Source organism: Mytilus trossulus, chromosome 8, assembly GCF_036588685.1.
Source record: "Mytilus trossulus isolate FHL-02 chromosome 8, PNRI_Mtr1.1.1.hap1, whole genome shotgun sequence".
Classification (NCBI taxonomy): domain Eukaryota; kingdom Metazoa; phylum Mollusca; class Bivalvia; order Mytilida; family Mytilidae; genus Mytilus; species Mytilus trossulus.
Window position 1 is genome coordinate 22220984 of NC_086380.1, and position 18101 is coordinate 22239084.

The 18101-nt window shown below is 33.7% G+C and overlaps 1 protein-coding gene across 1 annotated transcript in view; it reads right to left on the minus strand.

Annotated features, from left to right (window-relative positions):
* LOC134727466 (uncharacterized) overlaps positions 1–18101 on the minus strand; it is a 77352-nt gene that overhangs the window by 28766 nt on the left and 30485 nt on the right. The window contains exons 27-33 of the mRNA XM_063591848.1: positions 16471–17936; positions 12683–15894; positions 11404–11706; positions 10650–10946; positions 9086–9211; positions 7649–7793; positions 6878–7023 (exon numbers count right to left, since the gene is read on the minus strand). Of these exons, the coding sequence (XP_063447918.1) occupies positions 6878–7023; positions 7649–7793; positions 9086–9211; positions 10650–10946; positions 11404–11706; positions 12683–15894; positions 16471–17936 (5695 nt within the window). The remainder of the gene's footprint in view (positions 1–6877; positions 7024–7648; positions 7794–9085; positions 9212–10649; positions 10947–11403; positions 11707–12682; positions 15895–16470; positions 17937–18101) is intronic.

Here is an 18101-nt window from a genome sequence, read left to right on the forward strand (position 1 = left end):
TATTATACGTTGTCATTGGCGGATCCTATTTTGGACGAACGAGTGAAGGGGTACCTCCTCTTTCGGACGATCGAATGGGATCATAAAGTTGGACATCCTTTACTCTGGGATGAACCCACTACCCCCTCCCCCTATTTGAAATGCTAGATCCGCCCAATGGTTGTCATACACATAACTACTTATAAACCGTATTAAAGAATAAGAATAAGAATATTTTATTTCCAATTAAAGGGCCCTATAAAGAGCTTTCATGACATTACATACTAGTACATACAAGTACATATGATTAGACATAAATAAAAGACTTATAAAATAAGAAAACAACAGTTTATTACATATTTTAAAAGTCATATTGAACTTTCATATTACATATCGAATCGAAACATGAACGCGGACCTCGATGAGAACACCTGGATCGAAAGCTTGCAAACTGTCAGACCAATGAAATTCATTTTTACATGCAACGCGAACTTCAACGAGAGCACCTACTAGATGTAATATTACTTTTATTCGGAAATTACCGCTAACATAACTGCAAACATGAACACTTACTTATTATTACACACAAATATGTCACAACAATACATTATAGATTCTAATTAAACATACACAGTAATATAAATATATATTGTTTTTCTTCTCATGCAGAGAACGTAAGTTTAAGATTCTTTTATAAGTGAGAGTGCTATCATTAAGTCAAATTCAATATTTAGAGAATCACAATTTACCAAGAACGTACGAGCCGCGATATAATTGTATAATGTATATACCATGCACGGGAATATGTCAGACCCCTTCAAGGATTCGCATATTTGTAAATAGAATGGGACAGTCGTAGCCCGATGACAGAAATAAAATTAAAAAAAAAAAAAAAACATCTCGATGTACATACAGCCTTCGACAGACACACATGAAACATGTCTCGCTCTTAATTGTCTCGATTTCATGAGAGGGACATATATATTAAACAGAAAAAAATCAAAAATCTGCTATTAACACGCAATTCTCCAATTAAGAAAAAAAACAGGGACATTACGATATAACATGCAATAACTGACGGTTGTCGTTCCTGACTGCTGGTGATCCTTGTAGAACACATATTGACTGACGATTCGGAATAATACATCAATGCATGTATGAATGAATTCTAACTCTGAGTGCATTTTTACCTGTTTCCCAGAGACTCAGCTTGTACCTGGTTTGGTGTATCAAACAATGTTCCGGTAACCAGTATGTTTAAATAACGTTTTATTGATCCCGCCCCATTAAATGTTTGTAAGCTGGATAGGAGTGAGGGCCAAGCAAAGGTGAAGTGCATATCCCAAGCCAAGAGCCTGTTACTAGTACTCATCGGTTGTCGTTTGTTGTAGTATATCGTATATCATATTTGTTTTTCATTCTTTCATTCTTTATACATAAATCTGGCCGTTAAATTGCTAGTTTGAATTGTTATGTATATATATGGCATTACGGAGCCTTTTATAGCTGACGCGGTATATTGGCTTTGCTCATTGTTGAAACTTGTACAGCGACCTATAGTTGTAAACTTTTATGTCAGTATGAGGGAATGTGGATGAAACATGCATAATACAGGGGAGATACATTTGGGACTCAAAATAAAAGCCGAATAGAGAAAAGTAGCATAAACAATTGAGTACAGGTTTAAAGAATAAATAATGTAGAATAAAGAATAATCGGCTAAATTTATAAAGAATAGAGAAAAATAGCTACATGAACATGATAAATAATACATATTGAAAGATCACCTCCAAGCAGACCCTCGTTCATTTATATGCCCTCTGTGCTGTATATGACGTTGTTGTTCTAAGCCCTTTCTCAGAAGTACAGTAACTGATATTAGAGTATAAGGCAGCATATCATTAAGTAAAAAATGCATGCGCAATTTGTAATCTGTGGTTTGAATTTTCGTCAGATGTGCCTAAGTTTTAACATTGGATTTACTGAAATAATGGCTGTATCATGCGTGAAATATTTGCCACTAGACGTAAAGTAGAAAAAAAAATCAAATCAAAATCAAACCGCTCTATTTGATGCAAAAGAAACCTGATCAGATTTTTTTCAGCCATCAGTGCACATGATAAATAAGTGATGCACGAAAGAAAAGGAGAAGTAAGGTATACGCCAATGCGACAGCAACCGAACTACACAAATCTTCTTCTTCTTTAGGTTTCTAGCGATCCTTCAATTATTGAAGATTATTCGCCGGGCGTCGACTATAAAATTTATAATTTACATTTTAGCAGGGAAAAATCAAAAATAACAATATCAAGAAAAAAACCAAAATAACGTATGTCATTCAAAAAAAATTTTTTTGATAAAACTATATACATTTGATAACAGAATAGTTAGGGATAGAATATGGGGATGAGAGCAGATTCTGTGATCATACTCTTAAATCCCTCTACTGTACTGCATGATACTATTTGTTGTGGCAGATATTTCCGATTAAAAATAATAAAAATAATCGAAAGACATTTAGAGGGAGACGTGTCGACTTCAACAAAAGACAAATATTCTAACATTATGTCTCATAAGTGCTATCAATTATTTTTTAGTTCAGAACTCGGACATCGTAGAGTCTTTACATTTGTACCATATTGGACTTTCATATGTTACGTATCAAATTGAAACATGAACGCGGACCTCGTTGAGAACACCTGGATTGAAAGTTTGCAAACTTTCAGACCAATGAAATTCATTTTAATATGTAACGCGAACTTTAACGAAAGCACCTAGATGAAATATTAGTTTTTACAAGGATTTGTGTAGTCTACCTATACCGTGCAAGGGCTGTTTAACCAGTCAATGTCGTTAAAAGCTTCCATTTGTTGAAACAACGCGTATTTCTATATAAAATATAATAAATATAGAACTTTTAAAATATATTATTTAGTTTGTTAAAGTTATATTCCTAGACATTTATACAATTAGTTCACCATGCAGCATTCAACAAAGAGCAAAACCAAAACCGCATAATCATTTTAAAAAATTCTCAAAATTACAAATATGAATTCAAACAACTAACGGTCTGATTGATGTACAATACTTATAAAAAAGATAATATATAACAACGACAGATTACAGCAAAAAAGGGGGTTCAAGCCGTATGTCCAAATTAAAAAGCATGTATGGTCAAACAAATCGGAGTTCTTATCTACGGAACAACCACTAGACAGTCTCCTGGTGTTAAGAAAATGTGTTTTTTTTTATGTTTTATTCCATTTAGTCATGCCATTTCTTGATTGATTGAAAAATATTGAAGCAAATAATTTTATTAAGTTATTTAGATTTAATGACCTTAGATTAAAGGGTGCGGAAAGATTTATTAATGTAACTGTTTCAAAGTTCAAGTTAATCAATTTTTTGATTTAAATGAATATACAGAATTTATTTTCTCGCGGAATGAGTGATATTTTTCTAATTTTTTTTCGTTAACTCGGACATCGTAGAGTCTAACCATACGTATCGAATTCAAACATGAACGCGGACCTCGATGAGAACACCTGGATTGAAAGTTTGCAAACTTTTCGACCAATGAAAATCGTTTTAATGTGTATGTAACGCGAACTTCAACGAGAGCACCCAGTTTTTACTAAGAAATTACCGATAACATAAATATCGATAAAATAATATGAGAGCAACATTGTAGAAGTTTCTTTTCCATTCTTGTATTTTTACAATGTGTATGGTCATTTTAATTTATAAGGCAGAATCAGATGCCCCAAACGTCATTATCATTTTTTTGAAATGTATTAAAAGGCGTAAGGAATGCCGACTAACAGCCAGACAAGATCGTTTAACTTAAACCTACCCGTTGCTATTGCAAACTTTTTATTGTTCATATATACGGGATAAATTTTCATTTATTACAAGAATTTTTGTATGTCACGGTGCATCAGAGCACGATAATACACCGTTCCAGAATCGTAACAATTAACGCTTCAATATGCTCGTCCACAATATCTTCCACAATTTACCCCTGTTTTGCTCCAGCCACCGGTATTACAATTTAACACAGTTTTAAAAGTTCACTGATCTGTTACTTCATTTACAATTTTGAGCAAGACTTTACCTTTATTATTAGAATTCAACAAATGTCAACATTATCTTCATCAATTTTATTTCTTAACAAAAACAATGTTTGGCATTACAAGCAATTTTATATAATAATATACAGCTAGTGAATATTTGTTGTTTACCGAAAATATAAGATTTAAATTATATATGCAATGAACAATTTCTGTGAAGTTACTTTTCTTTCCGTGACACATTTAATTTACGAGTACAATATAGTAAACCAGAAAAACAGTAACGGTAAATATACAGGAATACATAAAGTTTCGTGAGCATTTGCTAGGGACCACACGTTACATATCAGGAGTTTTCATAGCACTTAGCAATTTTTGAAACGAATATGTGAGATAAAGATCTACTGTATTTTGTCAAATTCAAATTATGTAATGCATCCAATTATTTTATTTTCAACAGCTTCACATTTCTTAAACCGTGCATCAATATTTTAATGTTTTATATAAATTTCTTAAATGTCACGTGTTTTGTTCATTCATTTGTTAAAAATTGTGAAACATGCGACTTTACTTATAATATACGCATTTAACTAAATTCGATAAAATTTGAAAAAAATAAACGACATCAATCAAAGTTGTTTTGCTTGAGTGATTTACCTATACAAAGCTCTGGTCTCAACGATGTTTAAAACGAATTGATGCCAGTTTGAAATAGTTTAACGGGGGCGTGGCCTATTAGTTTGACGTACATTACCACTAACTTGATTTCAATTGATTCACCGCAAGGAAATCTATTTGACTGGCGTTAAAATGAATTGAAATGAATTGAAATGAATTGAAATTATTTTTTAATTTTTGTCAATCTTTATCAAATGACAATCAATCTCATTTAAATAGCGTTAACACGTTTTTGTCCGATCAAGCTAAATTCGGGTTACTAGTGATATTAAGATGTAAAAAAAACTGCTTGTTATCACTGAATGGTAAAGATTATTTTAATTTATCAGTTGGTAGTAAAAAGTGAATATACATTGTATATTATATATAACAAAGATTTAAGTTGATTCTGGACAAAGAAAGATAACTCCAATTAAAAAAAATTCTTGCAATTGCACAATATTGTGCAATTAGATATTTCTTGCTTACTATTCTAGACAAAGAAAGATAACTCTAATTAAAAAAAAATTTGCTATTTCACAATATTGTGTAATTAGATATTTCTTGCCATTGCGCAATACTGTGCAATTGAAAAGACTTGCTATTGCACAATACTTAATATAAAAATTTTAGATCCTGATTTGGACCAACTTGAAAACTGGGCCCATAATCAAAAATCTAAGTACATGTTTGGATTCAGCATATCAAAGAACCCCAAGATTTCAATTTTTGTAAAAATCAAACTAAGTTTAATTTTGGACCCTTTGGACTTTAATGTAGACCAATTTGAAAACAAGACCAAAAATGAAGAATCTACATACACAGTTAGATTTGGCATATCAAAGAACCCCATTTATTCAATTTTTGATTAAATCAAACAAAGTTTAATTTTGGACCCCGATTTGGACCAACTTGAAAACTGGGCCAATAATCAAGAATCTAAGTACATTTTTAGATTCAGCATATCAAAGAACCAAACCGATTCATTTTTTGTCAAAATCAAACTAAGTTTAATTTTGGACCCTTTGGACCTTAATGTAGACCAATTTGAAAACGGGACCAAAAGTTAAGAATCTACATACACAGTTAGAATCGGCATATCAAAGAACCCCAATTATTCAATTTTGATGAAATCAAACAAAGTTTAATTTTGGACCCTTTGGGCCCCTTATTCCTAAACTGTTGGGACCAAAACTCCGAAAATCAATACCAACCTTCCTTATATGGTCATAAACCTTGTGTTTAAATTTCATAGATTTCTATTTACTTATACTAACGTTATGGTGCAAAACCAAGAAAAATGCTTTTTTGGGTCCCTTTTTGGCCCCTAATTCCTAAACTGTTGGGACCTAAACTCCCAAAATCAATACCAACCTTCCTTTTGTGGTCATTAACATTGTGTTTAAATTTCATTGATTTCTATTCACTTCAACTACAGTTATTGTGCGAAAACCAAGAATAATGCTTATTTGGGCCCTTTTTTGGCCCCTAATTCCTAAAATATTGAAACCAAAACTCCCAAAATCAATCCCAACCTTTCTTTTGTCGTCATTAACCTTGTGTCAAAATTTCATAGATTTCTATTAACTTAAACTACAGTTATAGTGCGAAAACCCAGAAAATGCTTATTTGGGCCCTTTTTGGCCCCTAATTCCTAAAATGTTGGGACCAAAACTCCCAAAATCAATACCAACCTTCTTTTTGTGGTCATAAACCTTGTGTTAAAATTTCATAGATTTTTTTTCACTTTTACTAAAGTAAGAGTGTGAAAACTAAAAGTATTCGGACGACGATGACGACGCAGACAACGACGCCAACGTGATAGCAATATACGACGAAATTTTTTTCAAAATTTGCGGTCGTATAAAAATATATATAATATCTTGTATGCACTCAAGACATGTGAAACATCTTTAAAGTATCACAAAAGACTTTGATAATTGTATAGAAATGAATCAATGGTTTGATACATTAACTTTCATTTATATGTGTAACAACGTTAATATTTTTGACATTGAAAATTTTACATTTTTTTTAGTTTCCAGTCATTTGCTCACTTAATTGTCATTTGCTCACTTAATTGTCATTTGCTTAATGTGCACTGGCATGTATGTTATAAGTATTCAAACACTTTTAATGTCAAACATAAAGCATATAAAAATATGTCTTACAGTTATCCCAATACATCAGGACAGGAATTTCTGTGTTTGTATCAAATAAACTGCTGTCAAACTTTACATTGATACAGATTTCTGTCAAGCTTTCTACTGAAATTGATGGTGATAAATAAAACATCAATCCAGCATACTGGTTCAGTCTGGAATTATAAAAAAATCATTTGTGTCAATCTGTTTAAACCTGGTTTTTAAATATTATAAAGATGGCAAAAAAGATTGAATAAATGGACTATTCAAACTCATTTACAATTTGGAAATTAGTATGGCGTTCATTATCACTGAACTAGTATATATTTGTTTAGGGGCCAACTGAAGGACGCCTCCGGGTGTGGGAATTTCTCGCTACATTGAAGACCTGTTGGTGACCTTCTGATGTTGTATTTCCTGTGGTCGGGTTGTTGTCTCTTTGACACATTCCCCATTTCCATTCTCAATTTTATCATATCATGATATATTATTTATAGGAAATAAAAATTTAAGCCATTTTAGAAAGACTGAGCTCTATTCATTTGTCTGAGAGATAGGAGTTCAGCTCAGATTTTTTATTTATTGTTAAAAATTGTTATATAGATGTATATTCAATTTCCAACATATTGAAAAGTAGGCAAGGACTCAGTCATAAGAATATGACAGTATGTTTGCCTTCTTTTGATGTGTTTGAGCTTTTGATTTACCATTTGATTAGGGACTTTTTGCTTTGATTTTTGACAAGAATTTAGTATTTTTGTAATTTTACTTTTTAAGTATATAAAACATATAACTAACCTATGTCTAAGAAATCTAGATGTATCCTCCCACCTAGTAAGAGGGTCTATAAGATATCTAGTATATTTAGCTGAGGCAGCAGTTCCATAATCAGCTGTTACATCTGTCTGGTTCAATATTCCTGCCAAAATGGTCACATTTCTACCTAAAACAATATACAATATATATAGAATGGGGGTCTATAAGATATCTAATATATTTAGTTGAGGCTCCAGTTCCATAATCAGCTGTTACATCTGTCTGGTTCAATATTCCTGCCAATATGGTCACATTTATACCTAAAACAATATACAATATATAAAGAATGAGGGTCTATAAGCATGATAAGATATCTAGTATATTTAGCTGAGGCTGCAGTTCCATAATCAGCTGTTACATCTGTCTGATTCAATATTCCGGCCAAGATCATCACATTTAAACCTAAAACAATATACAATATATATAGAATGGGGGTCTATAAGATATCTAGTATATTTAGCTGAGGCTGCAGTTCCATAATCAGCTGTTACATCTGTCTGATTCAATATTCCTGCCAAGATCGTCACATTTAAACCTAAAACAATTAAAAAATCCTAAAGAAGATACACAAGAAACAAGAATGTGTCCACAGTACATGAATGCCCCACTTGCATTATCATTTTCTATGTTCAGTGGACCGTGAAATTAAGGTCAAAACTTTAATTTGGAATTAAAATTAGAAAGATCATGTCAAAGGGGACATGTGTACTAAGTTTCAAGTTGATGTAACTTTAACTTCATCAAAAACTACCTTGACCAAAAACTTTAACCTGAGCTTCGCACTATCATTTTCTATGTTCAGTGGACCATAAAATTGGGATCAAAAGTATAATTTGGCATTAAAATTAGAAAGATCATATCATGGGGAACATTTGTACTAAGTTTCAAGTTGATTGGACTTCAACTTCTTCAAAAACTACCTTGACCAAAAACTTTAACCTGAAGCGAACGGAGGCACAGACCATAAAACATAATGCCCCTCTACTAGCGTAGGTGGGGCATAAAAACTATTCAATTGGAGCCTCACCTGCCTCTCCTCTTGTTCACAGAGAAGGTGGAGATAACTGTGACAATCATGAAAGACTTTGAAGGTCTATAATAGTGTGAATGTTTATGAATTAATGTCAGCATCTGCCAAATTTCTATTCAAAGTTAGAAGGAGAATGTATGTTAGTCACTTTGTTTGTTCCTAGATAGTTTTTTAAAATATAGGCTTTAAAATGTCATATCTGTATAATGGTATTAATACCTATGATTTTCAAATTTAATCTTCCAGGAATAAGGCCTATCATAATTCTACCTGTCTACATATTAAGCTTGAGAAACAGACAATACATAATATTAACCTATGTTTCTAAAGTCCATTTTTACTGACAAATTAAGGTGTTAAACTGATATAAATCTATATTACTACCATACCTTTGATAATAATATCAGCAGATACTTTGGTTGTAGTGTCTTGTAATTTTATTTCTCCATGAAGCTTGTTACTTTCACGTTTTCTTTTGTTAGGAGTTCCAAATTCCAGATCAGAATCTCCATTGCCTTAAAAGAGCAAACAAAATTATATTTTATTATATATAGATTTATCAATGATAATAATATCAAATTTCCTTGAAAAGATTTTCTCTTTTTAATTTTTTTTTCAAAATAATATACAAAACTTATATTTTCTCCTTATGTTCTATGATTATGCCATGTTAGCCATCTTGATTGGCAGGAGGGGTCATAGGATACATTTTAAAAATAGATACACCAATGATGATTGTGGCCAAGTTAAGTTAAATTTGGCCCAGTAGTTTCAGAGGAGAAGATTTATGTAAAAGTTAACAAATGAGAATGACTCACCCCCAAACACCAATTCAAGTGATAAGAAAAGTACACTTAAGCTTGGCCCAGTGTGTCAGGTGAGCTATAGAGCTAGTAAGGAGCAGAATTAAGATTTTATCTATACTGCTTTAATTGTAGATTCTAATGTGCTGCTCAGTTTTGAGTTTTAAAGATTTAAACTATCATTTATAGTTTTTAAGATATAAGACAAAAACTCAAATATAGTTTTGAAAATATTATTTTAAAAATCAAAAATATGATAAAAACTGTTATTATACTTCACGTTAAAATGCCATTTTTTGATTGGCTAAGACGAGGGTGTCAATTTACTCTATCACATAGCTGAGCAGGTGACAATTTTTTATAATGTTACCCACTCGTCTAGACCAATCAGAAATCGATAATTCAAAGAACAAGGAATTGAATTTACATCAAGGAATTAAATGCAATGCTTAAGTTCTACGTTTTGGCTCAGATTTTATTATCGACTGTTAAAATAAATAAAATAAAACATCTTGCTTGACTTTTTTTTTTTTTTTCCAATGCCCGTAACGTTGTTATGAACGTGACGTCATAGAAAATACTTTCAAAATAAAAGTAATCTGTAAAAGCCAATAATGATAGGACATTCAGTATAATAAATTAAATAACACATAGCTGAGAGGGTGATAGAACAGATTGAAACCCCTCGAAAAGGCATTGTCAACCTTGGCTTTGCCGCGGTTGACAATGTTTTCTCGGGGTTACAATCTGCTCTATCACCCTCTCAGCTATGTGTTATTTATATATTATTAAAGGCAATAACTGGAATCAGAGGACTAGTAAAATTTCAACATTTGAACATATTTTGTCCGAGTGTCACCTTATTTTTGCCTTTAGTTGTTTCAAAATAGACAAAGCTTTCTGTGGAAAGTAGGTTGGCAAGCAGGGTCATCAGACACATTTTTTTTTAAATCACTTACCACAATGATGATTGTCACCAAGTTTGGTTTAATTTGGCTCAAAAGATTCAGGAGAAAATTGTGGGGAACAAAAGATGACAACTACAGACAATAGACCAAAATTGATGAGAAATTCTCACTTGACCCAAAGGGCCAGGGCCAGGTGTACTAAAAATCATAAAATGTAACATTTACACATATTTAATACTCACGTTTCACACACAATGGGTTAGAGTAAACAGTTGATGACAGATGAGATCTCCCTACAGCATACAATGTAACATAGACACATATACCAGGCTCCAGGTTAAAGAAGGTGTTCAATTTGGCAGCCTTCATTGTCTCATTATTCCAGGTTGTGTTTGCAAATTCTCCCACTGATGCATTGAGTGAAGTCTCATCAATCCATAGTTTACCATCTCTGATGAAGGCTTTCTTAGATTCTGTGATACCAACCATAATTCTAGGGAAGACATCATCTGTTCCTGGCTCAGATCCTATCTCCCATTCTGAAAATAAAACTTGTAGTTAATAGGAATCTAAATAATTCTGGAGAAGACATCATCTGCACCTGGGAAGATCCTATCTCCCATTCTATAAATAAATCTTGAAGTTAATAGGAACCTAAATAATTCTGGGGAAGACATCATCTGTACCTGAGGAAGATCCTATATCCCATTCTTCAAATTTAATAATGCATAAATAAGCTTGAATTGTTTCTCATTTTGCCATGAATAAGGCCAAAAATAAAATATTGTTTGTTTCCCCTCCCCCGACTAACCTGGTAAAATCGCTGCGACTTGAATTTTTTTTATTGGCCATTCTATGATAGCATGCTAATGCCGTTAAGGATAAATAATCCTTCCATAAAATCAAAGAAGCCAAGATAATTTTCCAGGTACCATGTGTAGTAAAATGTACACATTTATACTTTTATCTACACAGTAAAAATGATAAAATACTTACCATAAAAAGCCACATCCTCTTTGCCTCCCTCCCACTCCAAACCAATATCATGCTCTTCTGCTGTAAATATGGTATCATCTACAACATCATCACTGTACATGTATGACAGGGTGACATTACTGACATCTGGTGGCATGATCTCCACGGTAACATTACAGGAATCCTGGGAAGTTAGGCCGGCGGAGTTAACAGCTGTCACAGTGAGGAAATAGATATGGTCGTGCAGGAGTTTACCTCTCAGTCCATCTACCTTAATCTTCTTACTGAACCCTACAGAAACAGGTGGCTTGATGTCAGATGTACCTGCAAAATTAGTATATAAATTCCCTTCAGTTAATACATGTAATTTGTTTACGTTATTGATATTTATGAGTATGTTGTTTTGAAAATATTTTGTACGGAGGCTGTTTTCCAGATATCAAATCATTTTCATACAAATAAATTCATTTCAAATACAGATAGAACATTTTTTTGTTGAAGGCACTTGATAGATACTTCAATTGAATAAAAAAAATTAAAAAAAGCTCTTGATATTTTTACTGAAGCTGGCAGTCAAAGAATTCATGAAATATTTTGCTCAGGGGAGATAACTTTAACATCCTACCTGCTTCTGTTCCAATTTATATGATATAATCCATAGTATTTAAGGGGGGATAACTTAAACATCTTACCTGCTTCTGTTCCTATTTGTATGATACAATCCACAATGTTTCAAGGGGAGATTACTTAAACATCCTACCTGCTTCTGTTCCTATTTGTATGATATGATTCACAATATTTAAGGGGGATAACTTTAACATCCTACCTGCTTCTGTTCCAATTTATATGATATAATCCATAGTATTTAAGGGGGGATAACTTAAACATCTTACCTGCTTCTGTTCCTATTTGTATGATACAATCCACAATGTTTCAAGAGGAGATTACTTAAACATCATACCTGCTTCTGTTCCTATTTGTATGATATGATTCACAATATTTAAGGGGGGATAACTTTAACATCCTACCTGCTTCTGTTCCAATTTATATGATATAATCCACAATGTTTCAAGGGAAGTTAACTTAAACATCTTACCTGCTTCTGTTCCTATTTGTATGATATAATCCACAATGTTTCAGGGGGAGATAACTTAAACATCTTACCTGCTTCTGTTCCAATTTATATGATATAATCCACAATATTTAAGGGGAGATAACTTTAGCATACTACCTGCTCCTGTTCCAATTTGTATGATACAATCCACAATTTTTCAGAGGGGAGATAACTTAAACATCTTACCTGCTTCAGATCCAATTTGTATGATATAATCCACAATGTCTCCCACATCTTCACTACATTCCCAATAAGCTCCCATACTACTGTTAGTACCCTGGTATGTAGTCGGAACTTCCATGGAGTTAGAGGGATCCACACATCTCACGTACTGCAAGTCTGGAGGAGTTGTATCTACCATAATTCCCTTTGATTGAACCACAGTTTCCTGTCCAGCAAAGTTAACAGTTTTGACATTGTAATAGTATGTGGTGGCATTGAATTGATTACCGTCGGTAGAACTGTAGTTTGACTTCTCCACTGTAGCCGCTGTAAGTGACAGGTTTCTAACAACAATATCTATTATCTGGAAATCTTCAGTGTGTTTTTCTGTACATGACTTTTCACACCCAATGTTACAACCTGATTGACACTGAATACAAAATGAACTATATAACGTCATTGGAGCGATAGAATCTGTGTTGTTTGTAGAATCTGATATTCCTACCCATAATTCCTTTATTTGACTTTCGCCATCATAAAAAGCTGTGCCGTATACACATTTCATACTTTCAACTTTAGGCAATGGTATTTTCAGACTTGTTATAATAGCTTCTCCAACGAAAGGATCCATTATGTTTTCAATTGGAGGAAAATAATTATCTTTATTCCAAGTATACAGCCCAGAGACACCAATGTCCTTAAACTGTATCCCACTAAACTGGACAATGGTTTCTCCATTTAGAAAAACCTGAATACTCCAAGTTGTAGTAATAGGAGTCATGACCTTTTCCAGATTGACAATAAAGTTGTTATAAGTCACAGTAGGGTCAAACTTAAGTTCAACTTGTCGTGTGATTGTTTTATACTTGTCTCTTATCCATATGAAGCCATACCATTTCCCATTAAACTGGTACCCAGGGATGTGGAAGCCAACCCCATAGTGATCAAAAAGCTCAGTACCATAGTCATTAGAGCCATTTGGTTGAATATTCCCATGACCTTTGGTTGTTTTTATTTGGTGAGTGATAGCTGGATTCAATGTTGTAGTAAATAAACCTGTGATATTTTCAGAATCCCCTGTTTTGTCACTTAATCCATCATCAGTTGTATTCTCTTCCCATTCATCTGTAGTTATGAAATCTGTGGAGTCAGAATTCACTTCTGTAAATGTTTTGCTTCTAGCAGTACTGGTCATTATAGGGACTGCTACGGAGTTTGCAATACCTTCCATTTCCACATTGCTGTCATTATCTGGGGGACTGAAAACAAAGTCTGAGAACACACTATCAAAATTAGAGGCCAGGAACCAGCTAGTTACCATCTGGTTCCCAGGTGCAGCTTTTAGTATGGTACTGTAGTTACCCTCTAGGATCTTCTGAGAGGATAATTTTACACCTCCTTTTATAATATTCTGTAATTGATCATCATGGCGAATAAACAAGGATAATGTTTCGTCTTTATGCACTACACATTCTGAATCAAAGTCTAATCCTATTGGTTCTATCTGAACTGGTGAATGGAATTCTGGGAAGACTTGAACTTGTCTCTGACATTCTGATGCCTTTTTAGTATGAGCTATCCCAATCATTCCCTCCATCTTGTTTGTAGAAGATTGGAAGGTTATGTCAGATTTCCAATCTGTTCCCATTTTGACAGCCCCAGGAATAGGTGGTGTTATATCTAATCGTACTGGAGGGGACCTGACTGTTGTCTTCAGTCCAGCTCCATTTACAGCTGTAATAGTTATAACATAGGTAAACGCTTGGTTGAGTCTTAAATCATAGAATTCAGTTTGAAGGTCACTGGTTACATCAGTAGATCTCATAACAGAATAACTACTACTAACGCCATCTTCTGGGAGTTTTCCAGCATCATAACATGTGGTTCCAGAATACAGTTTGACTTCATACTTGTGTACAGAACTTTCTGGGTCCATAAATTCAGTCCAAGATATTTTCAGTCTCTGTGGACCAAAAACATATGCAACATTTGGACCAATTCCACCAGGCAAGTATAATTCTCCAGCTGAAGGGGGCGTGGCATCTATCATTACAGAGGGACCATATGATCCTATACATCTTTGTGTAGAATCAGTAGCTATAACAGCAACATAATACTGATGACCATGAATTAAGGTCAAGTTCTTCATTTCAGTAAAGGTATCAATACCAACATCATGTAGAGGAACCACATCAAAGTCAGGAATGTATTGTTCATACTGTTTACAATTAAGTGTTGTATTAGGCAGTTGTATTGGTTTAAATGTAGAAACACCAACTCTGAATTGATCAATGCCCATATCAGCTTGGAATCCACTCCAGGATACATAGAGTTTATCAGTGTAAGATTGTACTGTATTATACTCTACCAATCCAGGAAATATCTCATCATGGTAGCCTACTTTGATTCCGTTCGAGCTTTCTTCCTGGTAACTGCCAGCATTGCTGTAGCCTCTTACTGTCATGTAATATGTAACAGTTTTTGCGGTTAAGTTCATGTTTTTGAATGAATATGAGGTGTTCAGTCCAACCTCAACAAAGTAGTGTACATTGCTCCTGGTTTTAGCATATCTTCTGTCAGTTCCTATAGCAACTTCATACTTTCTGATCTTCTGTGTTGGATCACGTGACTTGGCATCTCCAAATGAATCCCAGTTAACAGATAATTCATGAATAGATTCTTGATAAGTTAAATCATCTCTCTCCCCATCCCTAACTGTCCCTGGTACAGGTGGTTCTATCTTTACAGCTATCCCATCAGACCTAGCAATTCTTGTCCTATTTAGAGCATCAACTGTTCTGATAATATTAATATAAGTAAAGCCATTGGTCAGATTCATGACATCAGAGTAGAAATGAGAATTTGCTGCTAGCAAGGGGAGGTAATCCTGTAATATATTTCCTTCAATGTCCTCGATAGACCATTCTGCAGATTTAATCTTACATCTGTCTGAATACTTCCAATAACCTTGAATGACATTCAATGACGTCTGGTAGTCCTCGTCCTCAAGACTGGTACCATCAATTACAGTTAAATGAGGTACCAGACTAACAATCACAGGGTCAGAGGTCACCTGGTTATATAATCCAGCTTTGTTAAAAGCTCTCACTGTTACTGTTACATCACTGCCATCCTCCATATTTAAGTAAGGGATCAAAACTTTGTCTTTAACATCAATTGAAGAGAAATCTTGGATATTTTTTGTCCTTCCATATGCTCCAATGGCGGCTTCATACCTGAAATGAAACAAAAAGATTGCTTAATTATACTGATTATGGTTCAAAATGCATTGTAGCTATGACTGTGCCTCCAAATATTAACATGAAGTGTCTCAATTGAAGTTCAGAAATTGTGCTTTCAGCTGATCCTAACAAATGCATGTTTTTTTCTTTATTAAATGTTCATATGTAATCTAAACCACCAAAAGACTTGAGCATCAACTAGATTAATCACTGGTGAAAGTTAAAGGTCGAGTATCATGTTTATAACTTTATACAGCTTAGGTGATATATACATAGATTCTAGCACTGTATGAAGTGTGATTCAATATTTATCATCTGGAGATATGTTAAATTTAGAAATATATCTACCTGAAAAAATTTACAAAATCCACCCATGTTGTAATGTACATTGAGGACTGTCATTTTACCATCTTAAGTTATATTTAGAGCTATTCTACATTAGCTAGAGAATATAATGATTACAGATAACTTAGGTACCAGACTTATAATCACAGGGTCAGAGGTCACCTGGCTATATTATCCAGCTTTATTAAATGCTCTCACTGTTACATTTTAAGAAAAATAAATTACCTCTCAATGCCTGAATTCTCATCCTGCCATCCATTCACTGTGAACTCAATAAAGCTAAGAGGTATCTGACAATACTGCTTTATGATTGGTTCATCCAAGTCAATACTGGTCACAATGTCAACTTTTCCACCAATGGGTATACTTCTATCCACTATGACCTTATATGGTAATGTTTTAGCCATTCCAAGTACATTTTCTAACTTGAAGATGATGTATATTTCTGTTAGGTTATTTTTTTTAATTCTTGTCAATAAATCTCTGGTCCATGAACGTTTATTTGTATCCTGCTTGTGAAAGAGTGATATGTCTGTCTTTGTTTCTTCAGATCCAACTCCAACAGTGAAATTCTTTATGGTACTTTCATATTCCCTGATCATCTCCCATTTACAGTCCACAAGAGACCTGAGAACTGATATATGTCCCGTACATCTCAAATCTAAGATCTCTGGTAGGGTGGTATCTACAGTTATGGAGGGAGAAGATACAACTCTCTGGTTCCCTGCTTTATCTATAGCACCAGTATTCAGGAAGAATGTCTGTCCATGTTTAAAGGAGACTGATCCTGCTGGTATATAATTGTCCTTAGTAACAGTTACTGGGTGAATGTCATGCTTCCCTGGTAGAGAACCAATGGACCACCAGTTCTTAACAACACCGAAAGCATCCTTAGATTCCCATCTGAAATCAAGTGAATCTGTTCTATTCTGATACAAACTTGTTGTGATGGTTTCTGGATTGATCTTTTCCTTTCCAAAGCTTATCATTCTAATGTCAGGCGGGGTAGTATCTAATGAGAAACCATTGGAGCATGACAGGATATATTTCTCTTTACAGAGATGTCCAGTCTGTGCCCTAACTGTTATATAATAAGTTGATCCCTCATAAAGTTCTGTATGGATCTGACCTCTGCCATGGGTATCATTAACTAGAACTATTCCATATCTAGTGAACGGAAGGACATCATAATAAAATGGCTGGCTGCCAATGGCCCATTCATATCCAACAATGCTACATTGTACACTTTCAAAACCAACAAAGGACATGCCCACTGAAGTTCTGTCAATGGTAAAGTCAGCATCCTCAAGGTCACTCCTGCCATCAAAAACTTTACCTGGAATATTGTCCTTCAGAACTTTAATTGGTAATGATAAATTCTTTATTTCTGAGAACATTCCAGCACCATTTTCAACTTTGACCTGGACATAATAATATACAGAATCATTTCCAGTAGCTGGTTTAAGATTGAGGTCATTCAGGATAACCTTTGGTTCAGCTCCAAATTCCAGGAAACCATTGGTTATAGATGTATCACCATAAGAAGTACCAATTGCTACATAACTTTTAATAATGCTACTTTGGAAATCATATGACTTCAAGGTCAAGGTTATACTATGTTGATCATCATGTTCAATAAAGCGTTTATCATCACTAATTTCTGGAGCAGCTGTCTCAAGTCCAAGATAAATCTGAAAATTAAAAAGATAGAACTCAGATTTATATATATACCCGCCTCATGTATTTATAAAGGACAAATTATTCATTTTTTTTTTAATCATTTTTCTACTGGTTTCTTATACCTACAAAAGGTATGTCTTTTTTTTAACATCTTGAAAGCAATTTCAACATTTCTT